Genomic DNA, 22092 nt, shown 5'->3' on the forward strand with positions numbered 1-22092 from the left:
TCGGTTTTGGGAGACGACGGTTGGGCAATGGCTAGCTCTGTGAGAAGTCCACTGTGAACGGAGGGTCCAGTCCTGGGAATCCATCATCTGCCGGAGTGCCCAGGAATTCAGAGCTCCTCACCTGCTCTGCTGGAGCTGGGCCAGGCCTGCCCAGCCGTCGCGGCTTCTTCAGCACTGCTCACTTTGCCGGGACAACCTGCCTTTGCCTGCCAGGACACCCCCCTGCCTGCTGGGGACCCTCACCATTCCATCCACCAGTCTGGGAGTTTTTCCACCATGCCAGCTTGGTACTCTCAGGGTCCCAAGAGATCAGACTGCCCAGGGCTTTTGTGAAACAAAGCCCCTCAAGGTTCCTGGTTCTGTTTATTATTAATGCCATAGTTGTTGTTGTTTGTTTGCCTTGTTATACTTACTAGTAAAGAACTCTTATACCATCCCCCATAGCACTGACTGAAAAGCCTTTTTAATCTTCTAAATTATAATAACTTGGAGGGAAGGGATTGGAATTCCCAATTCCTAGAGAGGCCCCACCTCTCCCTAGCAGATACCTGTCTTTTCAAACCAAGACAATGGTATTCAAGAAAGAGAGGAGGACCACAGCTTCCCATGCTGGTATCTCAGAGTTCACCTCCCACAGCTCTGCTTAACTAAGACTGAGAAAAAGCTGCCTCATGTGCTGGCTTGAAGGCAAAACCAGCGAGAGACCCCAAGTCAGAAAAACAATTTAATAGGAGAGAAAAAAAAAAAAAGGTAAAGTAAAATAAAATAAAACACATGCAATAGTACAAAAGATCACTGACAGAGTCAGAATACAACCTGAAATCGTGGTAGTAGCAGTCCAGATGAAGTGGTCTTGTTGAAGCAGTGTTCAAGCAGAAAGGTCTGGTAGCTCTTGTCCTCTGGGAATCCAGTGGGTAAGGCTGCCTGTGCTGTCCCAAATCCCAGACTACATCCCGGTGGAAATGCTTGGCTCCTCCCCCTGGGCAGAGCATCTCACAGTGCGCTGATATCATTTTATCAGTCTTGCAATGGGTCCTTGATTTGCCATTAAACAGAGATAGCTCCTGGAGGGAGTTATCTATGAGTCATGCAGCAGGGCATTGATGGGTCATTAACAGAAGATAGTCTGGAGGGAGGGGACAAGGGAAACACTGCCCAACCTAGTTTCAACATCTCATGTAGATGGTGATAGAATACATACTTTGGGCACATCTTACATTGTAACCTAGGACATAACCCACCCCTTATTCTACGACCACCGACATCATACCCAAATTAGTACATTCTTACAGCTAGTTAGATAAATATACACATGCTTATACATACACATACACAGAATGAAACCTTACAACCAGTTCTCACTTAAAATTTGGTCTCCCTGTGGTACACAACGGGTTTCCCCATCTTTCTGCATTACCCACCAAGAGGAAGCGGGTCCTTGAGCAAAAACAATCCCATTAATGGGTCTGCCTTTGCCTGTGGGATTAATCCAAACAGTATTTCCTAAGATGCCTTTCATGTGTACCACAGGGACTTTATCTCCATCCACTGTGTGCAACGGTTCAGACTGGGCAGGACCAGCTCGATTGATTGACCCTTGAGTGTTGACCATCCAGGTTGCCTTTGCTAAGTTCACTTCCGAATTTTTGAAAGTCCCCCCACCAAGCACCTTCAGGGTAGTCTTAAGTAACCCACTGCACGGTTCAACTTTCCCAGCAGCCGGTGCATGATAAGGGATGTGATATATCCATTCAATGCCATGTTCTCTAGCCCAGGTGTTTATAAGGCCATTCTTAAAATGGGTCCCATTGTCTGACTCGATTCTCTCAGGGGTACCATGTCTCCACAGGACCTGCTTTTCAAGGCCTAAGATAATATTTCGAGCATGAGGCACAGGGTAGGTATCCAACCATCCAGTGGTGGCTTCCACCATAGTCAGCACATAGCGCTTGCCTTGGCAGGTTTGGGGAAGGGTGATGTAGTCAATCTGCCAGGCTTCCCCATACCTGTGCTTCAACCATCGTCCACCGTACCACAGAGGCTTTACCCGCTTGGCCTGTTTGATTGCAGCGCAGGTCTCACAGTTGTGGATGACCTGTGAGATGTTGTTAATAGTAAGGTCCACACCGCAGTCACAGGCCCATTGGTATGTTGCATCTCTCCCCTGATGACCAGACGCATCATGGGCCCAACGGGCTAGGAATACTTCTCCTTTGTGCTGCCAGTCTAGATCCACCTGTGATACTTTCACTTTGGCAGCTTTGTCCACCTGCTCGTTGTTGTGATGCTCTTCATTAGCCCGACTCTTGGACACATGTGTGTCCACGTGTCGAACCTCTACGGTCAGCTTCTCTACTCGTGAGGCGATGTCCCGCCAAATCTCAGCAGCCCAGATGGGTTTCCCTCTGCGCTGCCAGTTGGCCTTTTTCCAGCGATTCAGCCATCCCCACAGAGCATTAGCGACCATCCACGAGTCAGTGTAGAGATAGAGTCTTGGCCACTTCTCCTGTTCGGCAATATCCAAAGACAGCTAGATGGCTTTAAGTTCTGCACTCTGACTTGATCCACCTTGTCCCTCGGTAGCTTGTGCAACTCATCATGTGGGGCTCCATACTGCAGCTTTCCATTTCTGGTAAGCGCTTACAATTCGGCAGGAACTATCAGTGAAAAGGGCATATTGTCATTCAGTCTCCGGTAGCTCGTTATATGGTGAGACTTCCTCGGCATGTGTCACTTGTTCCTCTTCTTCAGAAAATAATCCAAAAGTCTCACCTTCAGGCCAGTTAGTTATAATTTCCAGAATCCCAGGGCAATTCCAGTTTCCAATACGGGCGCGCTGTGTGATGAGGTCAAAAATCCATTTGCTCCATGTGGTGTCAATGGCGTGATGCGTGGAAGGAACCTTTCCCTTGAACATCCACCCCAGCACCGGTAGTCGGGGTGCCAAAAGCAGCTGCGTTTCAGTGCCAATTACTTCCGAGGCAGCTTGAAGTCCTTCATAGGCAGCTAAGATTTCCTTCTCTGTGGGAGTATAGTTGGCTTCGGATCCTCTGTAGCTTTGGCTCCAGAATCCCAGTGGTTGGCCCCGAGTCTCCCCAGGCACCTTCTGCCTAAGGCTCCAGAACAGGCCATTGTTCCCAGCTGCAGAGTAGAGCACATTCTTCACATCTGGTCCCATCCTGACTGGGCCAAGGGCTACCACATGAGCAATCTCCTGCTTGATCTGGGCAAAGGCTTGTTGCTGTTCAGGGACCCAGTGGAAATCATCCTTCTTGTGGGTAACCAGGCAGAGAGGGCTCACAATCTGGCTGTACTCAGGAATGTGCATTCTCCAAAAGCCTATGGCACCTAGGAAAGCTTGTGTCTCCTTCTTATTGGTAGGTGGAGACATTGCAGTGATCCTGTTGATTACTTCTGTGGGGATCTGGTGACGTCCATCTTGCCACTTGACTCCCAGGAACTGGATTTCTTGAGCCAGTCCCTTTACTTTACTTCGCTTAATGGCAAAACCAGCTTTCAGCAGAATCTGGATGATCTTCTCTCCTTTCTCGAAGACTTTCCCTGCTGTATTCTCCCATACAATGATGCCATCAATGTACTGTTGATGTTCAGGAGCCTCACCCTTTTCCAGTGCAGTCTGGATCAGTCCATGGCAGATGGTGGGGCTGTGTTTCCACCCCTGGGGCAGTCAGTTCCAGGTGTACTGCATGCCCCTCCAGGTGAAGGTAAACTGGGCCCTGCACTCTGCTGCCAAAGGAATGGAGAAAGCAAGGAATGGCAATATCAATGGTCACATACCACTTTGCTGCCTTGGACTCCAGTTCGTACTGAAGCTCCAACATGTCTCGCACAGCAGTGCTTGGTGGTGGGGTGACTTCATTCAGAGCATGGTAATCCACTGTTAGTCTCCATTCTCCACTGGACTTACGCACTGGCCATATAGGGCTGTTGAAAGGTGAACGAGCCTTGCTGACCACCCCTTGGCTCTCTAGTTTATGAATCATCTCATGGATAGGAATCACAGAGTCTCTGTCAGAGCGGTATTGCCAACGGTGTACTGTTGTTGTGGCGACTGGTACCTGTTGTTCTTCAACTCTTAGTAGTCCCACAGCAGAGGAGTCATCTGAGAGACCAGGCAAGGTATTCAGTTGTCTGATGTCTTCTGTCTCTACAGCAGCTATCCCAAAAGCCCAACAATATCCTTTTGGGTCTCTGAAATATCCATTTCTGAGACAGTCTATGCCGAGAATGCATGGGGCCTCTGGGCCAGTCACGATGGGGTGTTTTTGCCACCCACTCCCAGTTAAACCACTTCAGCCTCCAATACAGTCAGCTGCTGGGACCCTCCTGTCACTCCAGAAATAGAATCGATTCTGTTCCTACATACCTTGATGGCATCAGGGTACATTGGGCACCAGTGTCAACCAAAACCATATATTTTTGTGGGTCAGATGTGCCAGGCCATCGGATCCACACAGTCCAAGAGATCCAATTGTCCCTTTCCTCTACCTGGCTACAGGCAGGCCCCTCCTATTCCTGGTCATGGTACACATTGCTCTCTTCTTGTAAATATGTTCCTGAGGTCCCTTCAAGAGGATCAGTCATATCATCCTTCCTATACCGTCTGGAGTTCTGTGCCTGAGAGGCTGGAGCAGTGTTGACTCTAGATGAGCTCTCTGTCGTAGGTGTCTCCCTCTTCAGTTGATGTACCCGGGCTGCTAAGGAGGAGGTGGATTTTCCATCCCACTTCCTCATGTCTTCTCCATGCTCCTGAAGAAAAGCCCAGAGGTTACCCCATGGAGTGTATCCTCTCTCCCTGGTTGGCGGATACCTGCTCCTAATGGCAGAGACTCTTGTTGGTTCTGGCGAGATGTGGTAAATTTCTTCCTTAAGTTCCTTTTCCAGTTTCTGATGGCCCTCGTCAATCAAACTTCGGACTTGCTCAGCCAGCCTTGTTTCCACGGATGAGACATGGGTACGAAATGGGGCAGTGACAGTGTCCTCATAAATTCTTAGTTTATTGACTAAGATGCCCACCTTGTCTTCACTTTTCCTCTATTGCAGTGTTGCCAGGTAACGGGAGTACACCTCTGATCCAAGCCATGCAAATCTCAACCACATCTGCGATGTGCACTGGACATCATCTGGGCTTTTAGGAAATCTCTTGTCTTCTGAGAAAATGATCTCCAGCACAGCCAATTCCCTCAGGCATCGGATACCTTGTTCCATTGTGCTCCATTTTCCTTGGTGCACCTGGAGGTCTTCTTTACAAAGATATCTGTCCCTCAACACTTGTTAGCAGTCACCACCAGAGGCTGAGAGTTTGTTGGGTTCTCCTGATCCGCTGATCAATGACCACATCCCAAGACAGTGATCCCAGTTACCTGGCCTCACTTCCATCCAGGATGGTGTCATTGGCTGCGGCGTCCCAGATGCAGAGCAGCCAGGTCAGGATGGACTCGTTTGTCTGGCGGGTGAATTCCCTCCGCAGGTCACGCAGTTCACCCAGGGATAGAGAGCGGGTGATGACCTCTGGCTCTGTCTCTTCTGCTGGGTGCGAAGGTCCTGCCACATCCTCATCAGTCACTATGCGGACTGATTTGCTCTTTGATTTCTTCTTCTGAACAGGGACAACTGCTACTGGCTTAGGTTGTTCTGCTTCAGTGACAGTTTGTGTGGAGATGCTGATGGCACCTTTGATTTCTTTCTCCTCTGTGACAGTCTGAGTAGATGCGGATACTGTTTCCTCTGTGACAGTTTGTGTAGACACCAATGCCGTTGTTTTGCATTTGTTTCTTTTTCCCTCTTCCTCAAGGAGACGCTGCACCACCCCATGTAGTGTTTGATTTCTAAGCATGGTGAGCATGGTGCAGGCCATGCAGAGAAGACAAAGCAGAACTAACAACAATATTATGCTGCCCTTGGCACCTAGCTCAGTACTTTTGAAAACTGCTGTGTCAGGCCTAAAAGACTGGAAAAAATCGTTCTTTACCCCTCCCCACAGGGGCTGGGTGCGATTGGTGAGAGCCCAGATGTAGCATTCTGGACCAGGACAAGAAAACAAAATAGAGTATATATTCTGAATGATGTTCATTGACTCAGAGTTTATCATACAATAAACATAATAGACCAATAAAGCAATTTTGGTACCACACCCTGGTCTACACATGAGCATTAAGACCAGCAAATACTGCCCCATGTGTGGGAAAATGTAGAGAGCTAGGTATAAGATACATGAAAGCATGTTGAGCAGCATAGCGGACAGCTGTTTTTTTTTTCTGACTACAAAACTGTAATTCTGACTTTTCTCAGTACCTCCTGCCCCTCGTTGGGGACCAAAATATATGTGCTGGTTTGAAGTCAAAACCAGATGGAGACTCCAAGTCAGAAAAAAACAATTTAACAGGAGAGGAAAAAAAACGGTAAAATAAAATAAAATAAAACACATGCAATAGTACAAAGGATCACTGACAGAGTCAGAATACAACCTGAAATCGTGGTAGTAGCAGTCCAGATGAAGTGGTCTCGTTGAAGCAGTGTTCAAGCAGAAAGGTCTGGTAGCTCTTGTCCTCTGGGAATCCAGTGGGTAAGGCTGCCTGTGCTGTCCCAAATCCCAGATTATATCCAGGTGGAAATGCTTGGCTCTTCCCCCTGGGCGGAGCATCTCACAATGGGCTGATATCATTTTATCAATCTTGCAGTGGGTCCTTGATTGCCCATTAAACAGAGATAGCTCCTGGAGGGAGTTATCTATGAGTCATGCAGCAGGGCATTGATGGGCCATTAACAGAAGATAAGTCTGGAGGGAGGGGGCAAGGGAAACACTGCCCAACCTAGTTTCAACATCTCATGTAGATGGTGATAGAATACATACTTTGGGCACATCTTACATTGTAACCTAGGACAACTCATTAGTTCAAAATGTTAATGGTCACACTTTAATATTTGCATACCATCAGCCTGGCATTCAGACTTTGTGCAACGACAACACCTACTGTGAGGCCCTTTTTTCCAACCCTTCGGTTTCCCTAAAGCCAAATATTAGCAGATGAGCATATTAATGTGAGGTTTCTTTATTCACTCTGGGTTTCTCTTGGTTACTGTAATACTACCAGTAGTAACTGGTTTCAGTTTTTTTAACATATTTGTAAAACTACAGTATGACCACTGTTATTTCTGTATATTCATTTAGCTTGATCTGGATGTCACACTACACAATGATCTTTCTCACAGTCCTAACCACATTTCTGGTTAATTTCACCTTCATGCAGGCAGAATTTCTTCCAACAGCACCGCACTCAGAAACATACTCTAAAGGTACTTAAAAATATATGAAAACAAAGGATATTTCCGTATTTTCTGTTTTCAAAACATATGCTTTGAAATGTTCTTTTATCTGTTTGCTATGTAGTTTTTCACACAATAGCCATTTTAATAGCCATATTAAGAAAAAAAGTATAATATGAGTGCACCCCTTCACTCGTCTAAGATTTAATCTAAAAACTAACTGAACAGTTAAAGATTAAATCCTTTTTTAAATTAAGGTGGTGGAGGACTGGATTTCCCTTTGGACTTTTTAAGTAATCATTTCCTTCTACAATCATGTGGTCTAGCCACACCCAAAGACAGGCCTTAAGTCATACAGAAGTGAGGACATTTACACATCTCCACTAAAAAGTCATCTACTCTGGAATGACAGTTTACATTCTCATTACCCTTCTCTCTTCCCCTCCTTTTCAATTCCAACAAATATAGGCCCCTTCCAAAGACTTTGGCTAGATTTGATCTCAAGGACAGGAAAGTAACAGCAGCTTAGAACAAACTGGTTTTGATCTCCATCAAGGCAGGATATCACTTAATTGCTTACTTCTCACCAAGCTTGGCTGAAAAAAAAAGTAATGTAATAAAAATAAAAAATGTGAACAATTTTGTTAATTATATAAAAACAAAGAAGTGCCAATATTTATACTTACAGGCTGAGGCTGTTCTGCAATACAGCAGTTGAAACACAACCAAAACTCACTCATTGTTTACAGTCTGAAGTGGGAACACAGATGAAAAGCAGGACTCAACCTTTGTAAGCCTGTCTGCAGGTAGTAAGTTTTTTGAACAGGTTTATTTTTAATGGCGCCAATGTAATAATCTTCTTTCCTGTTGAGCTCTTCTCCAAAGACAAGTCAGTCCCAGGACAAAGAACTTGAAGGCAAAAAGTTATTTTAGAGTCTTCTTCCAGAAGGTTGATCCCAGCACCAGAGAAATATTACGTATGCTTCTTTGGTCCCTAGCGTTACGTGAACCTGAAAACAGAAGTACATCAATCAAAAAGAGAGAATATAAAGAATCTCAGGTTCCAAGCCAGCCACCCACACCACTGATTTCTTGATAATAGCCTGAATCACAGATTGAAGAGACATTAGAAAACAAGTCATGTGTTTTTTCCTATACTGACTACCAAAACCAGCATATACCACAAATCCACAAAAGACTTACATTCCAGCTTTGGCTAGATGAAGCAATATGAAGAACTGGTGCCCAATGTTTTGGCAGTCATCCCAGTTTGTTTCTAACTTTCAAATGCCATTTCGGAAAGTGGTAGTTGCCCATACTCCCCTTTATGCTTCTTAGGGAATCACGCCTGTTAACACATTATATTCCTTGATGGAAAAGCTATCCAGTCCAACCGCAGTGTGAGATTAAATGGTATTTAACCTCAACCCTGTTACACAATTGTCAGTCAAAGGTATGCTCCCCCTAAATGCTGAGGAAACAAATACATTTCTGTATAAGGAAAGTTTGCAAAATGGCTAGACCTGGTCAATACAATGTATTTTCCTTCCACCCTCTTCTACCCTATGCTTCATTTACAGTTGACTTGAAAGCAGGGTATTAGTTGTAGACCTTGAAATTGTTTCCTTAAACCTCTAAATCTCCTCAAGTGGAACAAATAGGGCTCCAGATTCCAATCATTCCTTTGCTCGAATAATGTTTGTTGGTAAACCTCCATACTGGTTTCTTTCAGTAGGAGTGCAAAAAAAGCTCCTGTGAGACGTCACTTATCTTGCAGCATATCATAAACTTTACTCGCAGAAAAAGTGCGATAATAAGTATTCAGAAGTTTTTACTTCTATGTATATGACTGCATCTTCACTCACACAGATGTTAGCACAATTATTATTTCTATGCAATTCCTAGCAGTATGAAGTGGGTTGGAGGCTCCATGCAATGTGTGAAACTATGCATATATATGCACACACATTCTGTGGCAGAGCAGCACCACTTTGCAATCACCTTCATTAGTTCTCTGTGTGCCAAGCACATGAGCAAAGATGTCCCTCATTTACTTCATCCAGGCCAAGTCACTGCACTATGTGGCCATGAGTAGCCAGGTACTTTCCAGGACTACCGTCTACAACATGCAAGAAAAGAATACAGCAGAACCTTTCCCATACTATATCCAAAGCCTTTGGGAAGCTCTCACACTTCTTAGCTTTTAAGATACTAACTGAAGCTCTTTGCAAAATAAAGGCACGCTGCAGTAAAAACATCTAAATAGCAAAACCCCAGCCAAAGTACTCGTGGCCTCCTAGCTTTGAAAAATCAACTGACAGTGTCAAAATTAGGTTTATCTGCCTGTTTCTGGCATTCCTTGCTTAAAGATCGGAACAGGAAGGGGGAATATGCTTTGCTAGGTTATCCTATTGTTAACACCATACAAAACAAAGCAATTTTACTTAACAGAATATCTTGAGGGCAAGAAAGAAAACTACACAAGCAAACAATTCCCACTCCAAAAAAACCCCACAAAACTTCTATACAACCTTTTGCTTGTCGAGTACTTAAAGAAAAGATCTTACAACAGTGCCAACATAACATGTTTTCACTACTTTAAAGACATTTTTCTTGCTTTAAAGATCACCATCTAAATCTCATGAATGAAGCAAGAAACTGCAATAAAACTCAGTATTCAAAAACCAGACGTGTGAAATCCAAGAATGAAAATAGAAGTCTCTAAGGAAGTTCTCACTCCATAATCAGTGAGATCATTGATTAATTGATTATTAATCACCTTTGCATCCCTTTTCTCAATTATTCTGGAGACTGAAATTTCATTAACTTTAAATAGCAAGAGTAGCAAAGAAAACCTTGATAGAAAAAATACTCTTGCTGTTCTCTGGAGGCTCAGAAACTGAATGCTACACAATTATTTTCTAAATTTGATTCTGTATGTTACAAAATCAGAAAAAAACCACACCTATTAAGCAGGTAACACTTGACAATTCTAATCCAGTGTCTCTACAGCTTATGTCTCCTTAAGACCTGGTTGATTTACTTCTAAGATAGGTAAAGTTATTCTGAAATGCAGTACTGCACCCCCACGTGCCGGCTGTTCAGATTATGGGAAACTGAGAAATCAATTATTCAGAGTTAGCATTTTGAAGATTGATATACTGTAAGCTGCTAGAAGAAGAAATGGGTATCGTGCAGTGGGCTTTTCTTACTCTGCAAGTGCCCCAATACTCTGATTTGTGACTCCTAAAATTATGATACTTGTTGCTTCCTTACAATCTCTTTTTGACAAAGTCCAGAACTGACATATCGAATTCTTTTTCTCATGGAGGGTTAACTTTGATCAGCCTTTTACATTGAAGTACAGAAGACATACACTGAAGGGCAGGGACATTACTGTTGTTGGTCTGTCTCTGTGTTTGTTCACTGATAGCTGGCACACTCCTCCAGCTCACTGCAAGCGCTGTGCTGAGATGAAGCCCTGGGAACCAACCTGAAGAGCTTGCAAGGGCACCTATGACCCTGGAAAGCTCTTCCTGGTTACAGAATACCCAAGGGTGCAGAAGTCCTGCTCTACTCAGCCAATCTCAACATGAAGGACTTGTGATTTCCAGGACAGTCAAAACTGACTCCCTGCCCAAGATCTAAAGCTTTTGAATGACAAAGCCAAGCAAAAGTTTATAAATAATAATCTCTGATGACATGTTTATTCTTAAAAAGGCATTTTTTAGTTCTATAGCCTGTAAAGTGCTACATTTGCCTTTAGTTTGGTAGTTCTGCAATCACTAGCACTTTTTCAATCTGTTGACTTTTAATTAAAACACACAGTTGACGTATCAGTATGTCTGGAGAAATAGGTCAGGAGAAAACTGACATTAACTGCACCTCTTAAAAGGCAAACAAATGCTTATCAGTATTTGTTAGAGCTCTGGAATTTCATATGCCTTCCCAGTCTGCTAAACAAATGATTTTTACAGGAATCAAGTTAATATAAACATCAGGTATAAATCTGTTGCACCAATATGGAAAGAAAAAGCAATTAAGCTGAAAGCACAAAGGTGTATTGGTGCTGTGATGTTGATGACAACACACTAGACTTCTCTTACACTGCCAGTTGCTTGTTTAAAGAACAAGTTGAAACAGGAAAATTCTGCTGTTCTTTCCCAAATTATTGGTTATAAAGAAAGAAGGAAAGAAAATAACATCATAGTGGTGCACAGCTCCTAGTCAGGTAATTATGTAATAACAGCACACTAGCAACCTCATGGGAAATTGTTCTTGCAAAGCATCAACTGCACCCAAACCTAGCTGCAATTAATTAGGTCTCGAAATACATGCAATTATTTCACATCTAGTTCTCCGTTTTTTCACAGGATGAAGATTTGAATCACGGAATAGCCTGGGTTGAAATGGACTTTAGAGATCATATTGTTCCAGCCTCCCTTCCACAGGAACACATTCCACCAGCCCAGGTTTCTCAGGGCCCCATCCAGCCTGGCCTTGGACTCTGTCAGAGATGGGGCATTCACAACTTGTCTAGGCAACCTGTGCCAGTGTCTCACCACCCTAACATGGCATTGTTTGCAGCCTCGCTGCCTTTGTCTGCACAGACCTGCCAGATGAAGAGCACAACAGAGGCTGAAGAACACACTTCATGGTAACAGCTCTGCCACCCTTCGGTTTTGCTCTTTGCCCAGTTTATGGTGCTCAAAGTGGGAGCACACCGTAGAGTTCATATTGAAAAGACAAGACAATTATTCTGTCTGAACCAGAAATTTATCAGAACGATGAGCAGTGAAACACTGATTTGCTTTTCCCATGTAAACTTTCTGAACTCTGAACGCAATTTATTCTAGGGTGGACAATTCACACTACAAACAGGATTATCATGCTGAACAACTTTGCTACATTTTAAGGCTTTTATACCTTAGTTATGATATCAATTTCATCACATTCTAAGTATGAAGAAATCAAGATTTTAAAAATAATACATTGTTTAAAATTTAAAGTGGAACACCAATAAAGTAATTTTCATTACTCTAAGATTTATTCCACAGTGGCTGGTCTAATGCAAAAAACCAAAACTATTGCCAACTGTTAAATACCAGTCACAAAAGCAGTAAGTGCAAGCACTGCATTAATGAATAGCGGGCAAAGCACATTTTCTTACAGTATCATAAATTTTTCTTACTAAAGCAGTATTAACTTTTCTGTGAGAAATATACAGAGCAGGAAAGGAGGAAAGGTAAACTGAGACATCAATTTTTACTCTGAGCTTTTCACATTTATTGATATAGAGGAGGTTAGACAGCATTTGCCTTAACTGATCCAAACAGGAATATGCACTATGCTGTGGAGAGTCAGAATAAAACTTATTAATTGTACAGCTTGAGAACAGTCTGCTCTTTCTAAAAAGGAATCTATATAGTTCCTTCTAAGGGTGAACTTTCTATATCCTTTGACTGAATACTGTTCACTGTGGCTTTAAACAGGAAATATGGTAACAACGCTCTTTGACAATCACTTGAAGCAAATAAAACCACAGGAAGAGAAAAAACCAAAAAAATTAGACGTTAGCATCTGAATTTAACTAGGCTTGCTCCAAAGCTCAGAGTACTATTTAAGGAGAATGGAGGAAAAAAAGGGCAAGAAAAAAACCAACCCAAAACAGGAACAAAAATCATGCCAAGTCATGGTATGTCACGACACAACATGATGTGCCATAATGAGCACATGTAGGTACAAAGTCACAACCAAGCCCACTACCAGTATTTTAGTCTCAGGTACCTCATACAAAAAAACTTTACAGTTATTCTTACTATAGGAGATTCATCCCATGAAATACATGGGTATTTTGATTTGGGTTTTTTACCTTAAAGACTTTGAAAAGCTATCATTTCTTTCAACCCTGCAAGCAGTAAGTAGAAAATTATAATTTCTGAGTGTATTTTTAAGACTTCTTTCACATTTTGCACTTTAAATTTCTATTATAGCCACACTATTTCCTCTTTATTATGATCAAATAAAGTCATGTAGCAACCAGAAGTGAGGGGAGGAGGGGACTAAGGTATGTCCAAACCAAGAGAGAGGTTGTGCCCATGTACACTTACGTACACTTACAGCTGTGGGAACTGGGAGACTGGCTCCAGTTCTCAAAGGAAGTGAGAGGTGTTTATTCATTTGCCAGCCTCAATTTTCGAAACAAAACAATCTACAAGAAACAACATGTTTTAAACAAAGACAGCCTACAGAGAAAGCTGCCTCCACTCATGAATTTTGTATCAAAAACTTTATCTCATCAGGGCACTGAACTTACAGAAGCACTCTTCCTCCATTCCCCACTACAAGAACAGATACTTCTGGGCACTTTGATACTGATTTTAATGCAGCAATTATGTTTCCCACTTTCAAATCCTGAGAAACTTGAGCTGCAAGTAACTCTTGCCACACAAAAGACAACACTCCCCATCAACATAGCCTGATTAAGGCTGAAATCCTTTTTTCATTTCCTCATAATCTTCCCATATTGATTCTGCCTTAGTGCCTCCCAAGTAACTTAGGGCTCAGTTTCAAGACATCTAACAATCTTCTCCAAAGTCTAAGTTAGACTTTCTTGTACACTTTTAAACCCTGAATACATACATCCTGACTTTGTAAAAAGGTTATTTTATTCATGTCTTTGTGATACAGTTTTGCACATTATTACTAAAGTCTAAGACTCTAAGGTTTTATTTTGGGATTATTGGTCATTTGGAGTCAGCTCTTATTTTTTGCCCTCATTGATACTGAAATGGTTTTCATTAGTGTATTTCCTTAAGCAACTTAGAAATAGGTTGTACTTCAAATCAAGCTCAACGCAAACTAATAGCCATAAATAATTACTATTATAAAAGCAATTTGCTTCTGAGTTAAGGGTCTGAAAGACTGATGAAAACAGGAGAATAGGATGCGGGTACTATTCATAGCTTACTTATAGGAGACCGGGTGACTTTATTTAATTGTTATTGCTGCTAATAGTACAGAGTCTAGCGTTAGGAACAACCACATCTTTCACTGGAACACCTCCAGTTTTTGTGCTTTCAGTTTGCAGGAAGCCATCACAAGATCCCCTGCAACAAGTGCACCCACCTGGAATCATACATGGGAGGGCAGCAAAAGATACAGGAAGGAAACCATAGCAAGTTTCTAAGGAGAAATACTAGGTTTTCCTTATCAGGTTGCTGATGGCATGAGGGGGAGCTGTAAAGAAGGGGACAGCAGGAAAGCACACAACTCTGTCAAGGAAAGAACAGCTCCCCAAAGAAAGAACACATGTGCAAGTGCCAGTTATGACTTTAAAGCAGAAAGCCTTTGAACATTTTTACTTTTTTCTTTTTACACTCCCACTGGCAACTGCCTGAGTTTTACTCTGTAGCCCTAATAAAACATTTATTTATTTCATCTGAGGGATCCAGCCCTTAAAAGGTCCTTACTATCTTGTGCACAGAACCAACAAACAAGACAGTATCACCTAGTTACATTAAAATTCTTCATGTCCAGTTCCATTTCAGGCTTCCTCCTGTCTTTAATTAATGACTAGTTTTGATACATATGGGTTCAATGCATCTTTCTGAAACAACCAATTCATAGTGCATACTATTTCCCACACTTACATGCCCATGGCAACCTACTTCTCTTGAAACCACAGCACTGAACATCTAGTAGTTCTGCACTATGAAAATACAGGAAGACTAATGGAAAACTAACCATCCAAAATTTTTACTAAAGAATAGGAAGGCAAACCAAAGACTTAATAAATATGTTCTGTCCTACCTAAGATATAGTCTAGGCATATTCTGCCCTACCTGCAAGAACAGTCACCCAAGAACAAGTGAGAAGCCTCTGAGAATTCACTCCTATGTTTTAGAAAATCTGATTTCATACTGACTTCCTATTTGCATTAAAAAAAAAAAAAAATGCTGTTAGACAAAGTTTTAGTTGGTCAATAACGTTTCCTTCTTAAGTGGCAAGTCCTACAGAAGGAAAAGCAATGCTTTTCTCAGCTGGCCTCCTTGTTACTTCTAACAGGTAATACCAGCCAGGGAGGAAAAAACACAAACAGGGCAAAGTAATGGTTCAAGGCAAACCATCAACAACATACCATTTTGGTAAAGGATGGAAAGAAAGAAACCCCCCAAACAAACCTTCCTGAAGAATGCCTAGTTATTACTCCTCCTGTAATGATGGGGAATCCACAAGATTGGCATCCAGGGAGACCATAATTTTAAAAACAGTGTAGCATTAGAAAGAATGGAACAATCTATGCTCATGACATACTACAGGGCAGACAAGATACTGAAGGGCCCCTCATCTGCATTCAGTATGACAATAGATAAAAAGATAAAAAACATCACTGACAGCATTTATATTGGTTGTTTTTCCACAGGAAAATAACACATCAAAGCAATTTCCAAGGAAAGTTTGGGACAAGGAGTTAAGTGCGAACAAGAGAAGAAAAGGGTCATTAAAAGTGGAAGAGTTCACAGAGGCAAACTCCTAACAGTACAGTAAGTGTTTCATGTAGAAAAATGTATCACTATAGCACACCATATCACTACTACACATTTTAACCAGCCATTGTAAAACAGCACCACAACTCAAGCCTGATGTTGTATCAAAAGACTTCTTAATGCACTTCTCCAAATTATTGCTGCCGCTTCTGTTGTCCCAAATGCCTGGTGAGCAGTGCCAATCTACACACTGAGACATGGGATCTCTATTTTTTTATTCTATTTTGCGCAAAGTATGAGCTAAGTGGTAGCTCACAAAAGGCTGGCTCCCTAATCATCAAAACTTTACACCATTTATACATTTCAGCACACAAAGAAATCACAGCTCACTGGCTACAAGTTACACAGTTCTCTTTAATTAGTACTACCTTCTACTGGTTAAATGATTCTCATGCTAAGTAGTCCATATGGTCAGACTTTCTCCTGAGTAAGTAGGTTTCTTTAGTTGGTGGGCTCCCCATATCCCTCTGCCTGAATTACTTTTTACCCAGTTTGCGCTAGACTCAGCACAGCTGCTGTGTTTGCTTTATTAGTTTCTTCCTTATCATAGGAGTTGTGCCAAAAGTCCTTGTGGCACATAAATTCTGCTTTGTTTTTCTCCACTATCAGCAGTACATTCCTCTTTCCAAGCTTTGTCAACTCCCCCTGGGTCTGAGATCACAGAAGAATGTCAAAGCCTAAATCTTAACACGGCAATTCTACTTAAAAGTAATTTATCTAACACCTGGACATCACTTTCCAACCTCCCATTCAAGTACAAAACAACTACGAGACCAAATGCAGTAAGCAAAAGCAGTCTCAAATTTTGTGGGACTGGATAAGTCAATTTCACTCTGTTACCCGGGGAAACTACCCAGGATTCACACGTGGTCATCTGAAAAGCCAAATGAATCACCCCTCTTCAATTCCTCCTTGGCATGTGACAATGCATGTTTCAAATGGGAAGAAGAGGGCATCAGCAGGATGTCTCTGCTTTAACTGTCAGTTCCACAGCTTGCAAACAACAAAACAGAAGTAGGTTTTTCTTCAAAAAACAGCATATTTTTAATCTATTACAATTTAAGGCTTTACCAGTTATTAATATTTGCTCTCTAGCTCTTTTATAATTTCTCTATTATTAGTTTGCTTAGATGACTTGAACTCTGTGTATGCGTCCACAGATAGGCACACGGAAGATGGCTTAAAGAAACTTCAAAGTTACATTTTCAAAGGTACTTTGGGATACTCTAGAGTAGAAGTGCAATTCAGGACACAGAAGTTGTAGGCAGAGGCCTGTGAGTTCATGCAGTCCAGTTTTTCAAGTGTACCGATTCCCAAGAAGCAGTAGTCTCTTGTCAGAACTCACTTGAATGACTACATCTTAATACAGGTGACATCTCTCTTGGCTTCAACTTCTACCACTGTTACTTTGCTCCTTGGAAGAGCACTCACACAAGACACACGTATACAAGCCTAAATTAAGCTCCGACTGGTCCAAAGTGGTATAAATTTTTCCTGACTAGACACTTGAGAACGGTGTATTAAACACTCAGTTTATTTTACATGCAGTCCATCTTCAGACAGAAAGTGGTGCAGAAATACCACCCAAGTTCAGCAGTAGAAGCAGGATATAACTGGGGCATATGGCAGAGCCAGAAAGCAAAGAAATTTTAGAACTTGTTAGCGGTGGCAAGTGCTAACTGGGCCTGTTTATATTTTGCTCTGGGAAGCAGCGCCAGTAGATTCACAAACCAAGTCTCATAAAGAATGTTCTAGTCAGAAACCTGCATTCATGTAAAAATCCTTACCATACAGGATTTTTTGTAAGGATTTTTGCATCATGTGTAGTTTCAGACCAGACCATGTGGAGAAGAGGAAAATGGGTAACATGCTTGGCTTTTTCCTCTTCTCCATCAATAGCGAGTACATTAATGTGTAACACACAGCACAAAGCAATGCCTAGACAGGAAGGTCAGGTTTCATCTTTTTCTAGCAGTGTACAGCAATAAATGTGTTTTTTTTTTTCCTGTCTCCAGACATTTCTTAAAAGAAAGGAAAATCCAGACATATCTATAGCAACAAAGAAATCTGGTCCAAGTACCATAATTTAAGTATACCATAATGCGTGTAGGAGTATTCTAATTCTGTAACACTTAAACAAGTGCAAAGAAAATGATGAACTGAAATACAGCTCCTGAGAAGCACACACAGAGAACTGCTATGCTTCCAGAGCACAGAAAACCCCTTTCAGACACTTCTACACACAAAGAACCTGCTAAATACTATGACTGCATGTGTGTGCACATGCCCATACAAAGCCACACACACAACCTAGAATAGGTAACTGCAGCAATCATAAAGTATTTTATTCCTATGGCTAAGGTTCTCATGCTATATATCCAGCAAGCATGAAAAATATCAATCAAAAAGTTAACAAGCTTTTACCTCTACAAACTTCAGCCAGCCAGCCTGGACTAAGGAGAACAATTACAAACTAAAAAGTTTCTAGGGACACCTGGTAAAAAAAAGTCATATATAAGAGTTGCAGTCAGTATGAAATAACATTTTTCAGGTCAATACCATTATTTTGGTTTTTTGCTGGCAGGACCACTCCTTTTTCAAAAGGGAATGAAATTTATAAAAGAGAGAAAAATAAGAAACTCCTCAGATCTTTTTATACACACAGTTGCTCTCACTAAGACATTGCACATGCTGAGAGCTATACCTCATTACTGGCAACAACACTAGTACCTATACAGGGCTTTTTATCATGGAAGAAATACTGTAATTCCCCAAATATCTTCTTTTGTGACTGTCTTCAAATTTCAGCTTGATTCATATAATGTACATGAATAATGCATATTAATTAAAAGGAATTACTGCTCTTTGATTCTCTTTTTCCCCAACAAATTCACTGGAAATTATCTTCAATATGGAGTTGAATTTGAGTATTTACTTTACTCTTTAAAATAAGTTCTTGACCACAGAGACGTCTTGCTGCTGACACTGATAAAAATGTTTACCTCCACAGAGTATGAAAAAGATGTAACTACAAGCAAAATCTTGAAAATCTTCACTGACTTTCGTTTTGTGATAGATACACAGACAGGTGCTTACTAATTTTTTGGTTGGAGGTCAAGTTTGTTGTTCAGCAAGACCCCGATGGATGAACCCATTCTGAGTGAAGAGTGCTTTGATTCAGACATCATCAATAAGAAGGTCTGACTGAAGTCAGCCCGGCTGTACAGAACTCTGCTAGGCCTTATCTTCACAGGAAGTAAGGAATCTAGGCCATGTCTTACCACGAGCCAACAGAACCAGTCACTCCCTCAGCCTTATCTTTTCCAAGCTGAACAAACCAAGTCACCTTAGCCAATCTTCAGAAGTCTTGTCGTTGAGACCTACCACCATCTTGGTCCCCCTTCCCTCTCTAATAGCTTTATGTCCTTAAATTGTGACACTCAAACAGCCCCCAGCACTCAAGGTGAGGCTGCCCCAGTGCAGAGCAGAGCAAGACAATCCCGTCCCTTGCCCGGCTGGAAATGCTGTGCCTGATGCACCTCAGAACAGGGCTGGCCCTCCTCCACTGACTCATGTTCATGTTCAACTTGTCATAAAACTAAGCCCCAGATCTCTTTCCAATTCTGTTTCTGGATGGCTGCTTTTCAGACTCTTGCACCCCAATTTGTGCATTCAAGTAGCATTACTTTGGATCAGATGCAGAATCTGGTATTTGCTCAGTTTACATTTCATATGGCTGGTGATAGTCCAGCTCTCTAGTCTATCCTGATCTCTCTGCAGGGCCTCTGCACCCTCAAGGGAGTCCACCGCCTCTCTTAATTTAGTATAAAAAGTAAAGCTACTTAATATAATACAACTTACTCAATACCTGCATTCAGACCATTTTTTAAAACATTAAAGAGCACTGTCCCTAAGATGGAGCCCCACAGAACCCCACAAGTGGCAGGTCACCAGTCTGATGTCACCCCCCTATTCACTGTAACCCTTTGTGCCCAACCCACGAGCCAGCTGCTCACCCATCACATGATGTGTTTATCCAGCTGTGCGCTGAACATTTTGTCCAGAAGGATACTGTGAGACAGTGTCAAAAGGTTTACAGAAATCCAAAAAGATTACATCAACTGGCTTTGCTTGGTCAACTGGGTAGGTTACCCTGTAAAAGAAAATTAAGTTTAGCAAACAGGTCTTTCCCCTCATGAACTCATGCTGGTTGTGACCAACGATTGCGTTGTCCGTAAGATGTTTTTCAGTAATTCCCACACCAGGTTTTGAAGTGAGACTGACAGGCCTGTAGTTACCAGTCCTTCTCACCTTGAAAACTGTGTTAAATCACTGCTTAGTTTGCATTCCGTTACTGCTTAATCGATTACCATTTAATTTCCATTCATCCTTGATGAATAGTAATTTGATCACCATGTAATCACTAATAAAAGCCTATTAGTTCACCTGCCACATGGCATTTTATACATTAGAAAATATGAACAACTTTACCAAATTAAGTTCAATTATAAGTTATTAAAATATAGAAAAATAAAACAGGAAACCAGGTAGAGATGTCCAGTTTTACGCCCAAAAGACACTATACCATCTTTTCTACATATGCAGAAAAATAACTAAGTACATAGAGTTTGCTTAAAATAAAAACACATGGTGCACAAATTTTCAATACTTCGATGCAATTTCATTAAAGGTATCAGAATTACTGACCTAGTTAAGAAACAAAGTGCTATACAAAAAAGGGAGTTTAAAAATGTTCCAGAAACATTTTAACAAAGCACATATTCTCAGCAGAACAGTTACTGCTGTTCTGCAATCTGAACCCAAAGGAAACTAGATGGTCTCCTCAGAAAAGAGCTGCCTATCTTGCCAAAGAACACTGACTTGTGTTCCATGTATCCACAAAAAGGCCATTACTGTTAAAAATGTCCATTTGAGAAACATCCTGTGGGTAACACCTCAGTGGCAGAGTAAAACCCACCTGGAACTCTACAGCCACTGTAGTAAAACCAGTGCAACCCCTGCAAACCTCAAACAGTTTGATTTTCTCAGGAAACACCCACATATACAGTGGTGTATGGCTTACCTGCATTGACAGGTATCCAGGGAAAGGAAAAACTAGAACAAACGTACCAAGACTACAAGTAATTTTTGCTATGAGCTTTAAATTAGCTTGTTCATACCAGTAAATCTTAAACAGATTCATTTCAGCTCCTGAAACTGAAAGCTGCTGACAAAGCCATAAACAACTTGCAGTACTTTTTCACTAAATATGGAAGAAACCTTATGTATCTCCATTCTTAGCTTCTCACTGTAAGGAAGTAAGTAAGTAATGTGAAAAGCACACTCTGGCAGCAAATAACCACAGGGTGACATTATTTGAAGTCCGCAGTGAACTGCTAGTTATATTAACAACTTCAAAAATGCACTGTTATACAGTAGACAGAAACTACAAGCAACATCCTCTTAAAGAACAGGCATATTCACAGATAGGATATAATCTAACAGACATAAATTCATTCTGTCAACTATATACTAATAAATTGCAGATCATCCCATGTCACAAACTGTCATATCTTTTCCAAGAGCCTACTAACTGCATTTATTTAAATATGCTTAAAACATGCTTCATAGCATTAAAAATTGCTCTTTTACATTCTGAGCTTTGGTTTTGTTGGTTTTTTTTCATACAAAACAAAAAATCAACCAAATCTCAATTTCTTTAACTGCCAAAACCACATTCCTATGAAATAAATTGTAAAAAATAAAGTTTATCAACTGAATAACCCTCTGTTCTCTGTGATAAAAAGTATTTTCTCTAAGTTACATTAATACACATGAGAGGATATTATACCTGGACACTTCCTGTTTTGTTCCTCAGAACACAGCCAGAGAAACTTTCCAGGATACATCTGGATTCAGCATGTGGTCCCTTGCCTGCCCTCAAGATAATAACTTTCTTGGTGGTGTCTATTTCAGCATCAGCTTGAAAGTTTTCTGTGAAACAGAAGCATTTGGTTTGCTTAAGATCTGTGCTGTGTGACAGCAGGGGACAATACCCGGATTAACAGGTATGCTGCCAAGATCTGGAGCATGTTCTTGGCCAAGGGTGCAGCCACTGGGAATCCAGCTGGCTCCAGACTTCACCCCAGGAGGCAAGCCCTGGCTCAGGGAGCTCACATAGCATTCCAACCTGCGTGTACAGCCTCATGGATGTTATGTACCTCTGCAAGCACCCTCGATGCAGGCAGCAGACATT

At 41.6% G+C, this 22092-nt stretch overlaps 1 protein-coding gene across 5 annotated transcripts in view; it reads right to left on the minus strand.

The window, feature by feature from the left end:
- CDC42SE2 (CDC42 small effector 2) overlaps window positions 1-22092 on the minus strand; it is a 95726-nt gene that overhangs the window by 37190 nt on the left and 36444 nt on the right. For 4 of the 5 annotated variants that reach the window (XM_040091081.2, XM_040091078.2, XM_040091082.2 and 1 more), the window contains one exon: window positions 7974-8297. In XM_040091081.2, the coding sequence (XP_039947015.1) occupies window positions 7974-8027 (54 nt within the window). In that variant the 5' untranslated portion in view covers window positions 8028-8297. Of the gene's footprint in view, window positions 1-7973; window positions 8298-19852; window positions 19990-22092 lie in introns of all 5 variants that reach the window. The other variant, XM_040091080.2, reaches the window with a different exon arrangement.

This window comes from Hirundo rustica, chromosome Z (assembly GCF_015227805.2).
Source record: "Hirundo rustica isolate bHirRus1 chromosome Z, bHirRus1.pri.v3, whole genome shotgun sequence".
Classification (NCBI taxonomy): domain Eukaryota; kingdom Metazoa; phylum Chordata; class Aves; order Passeriformes; family Hirundinidae; genus Hirundo; species Hirundo rustica.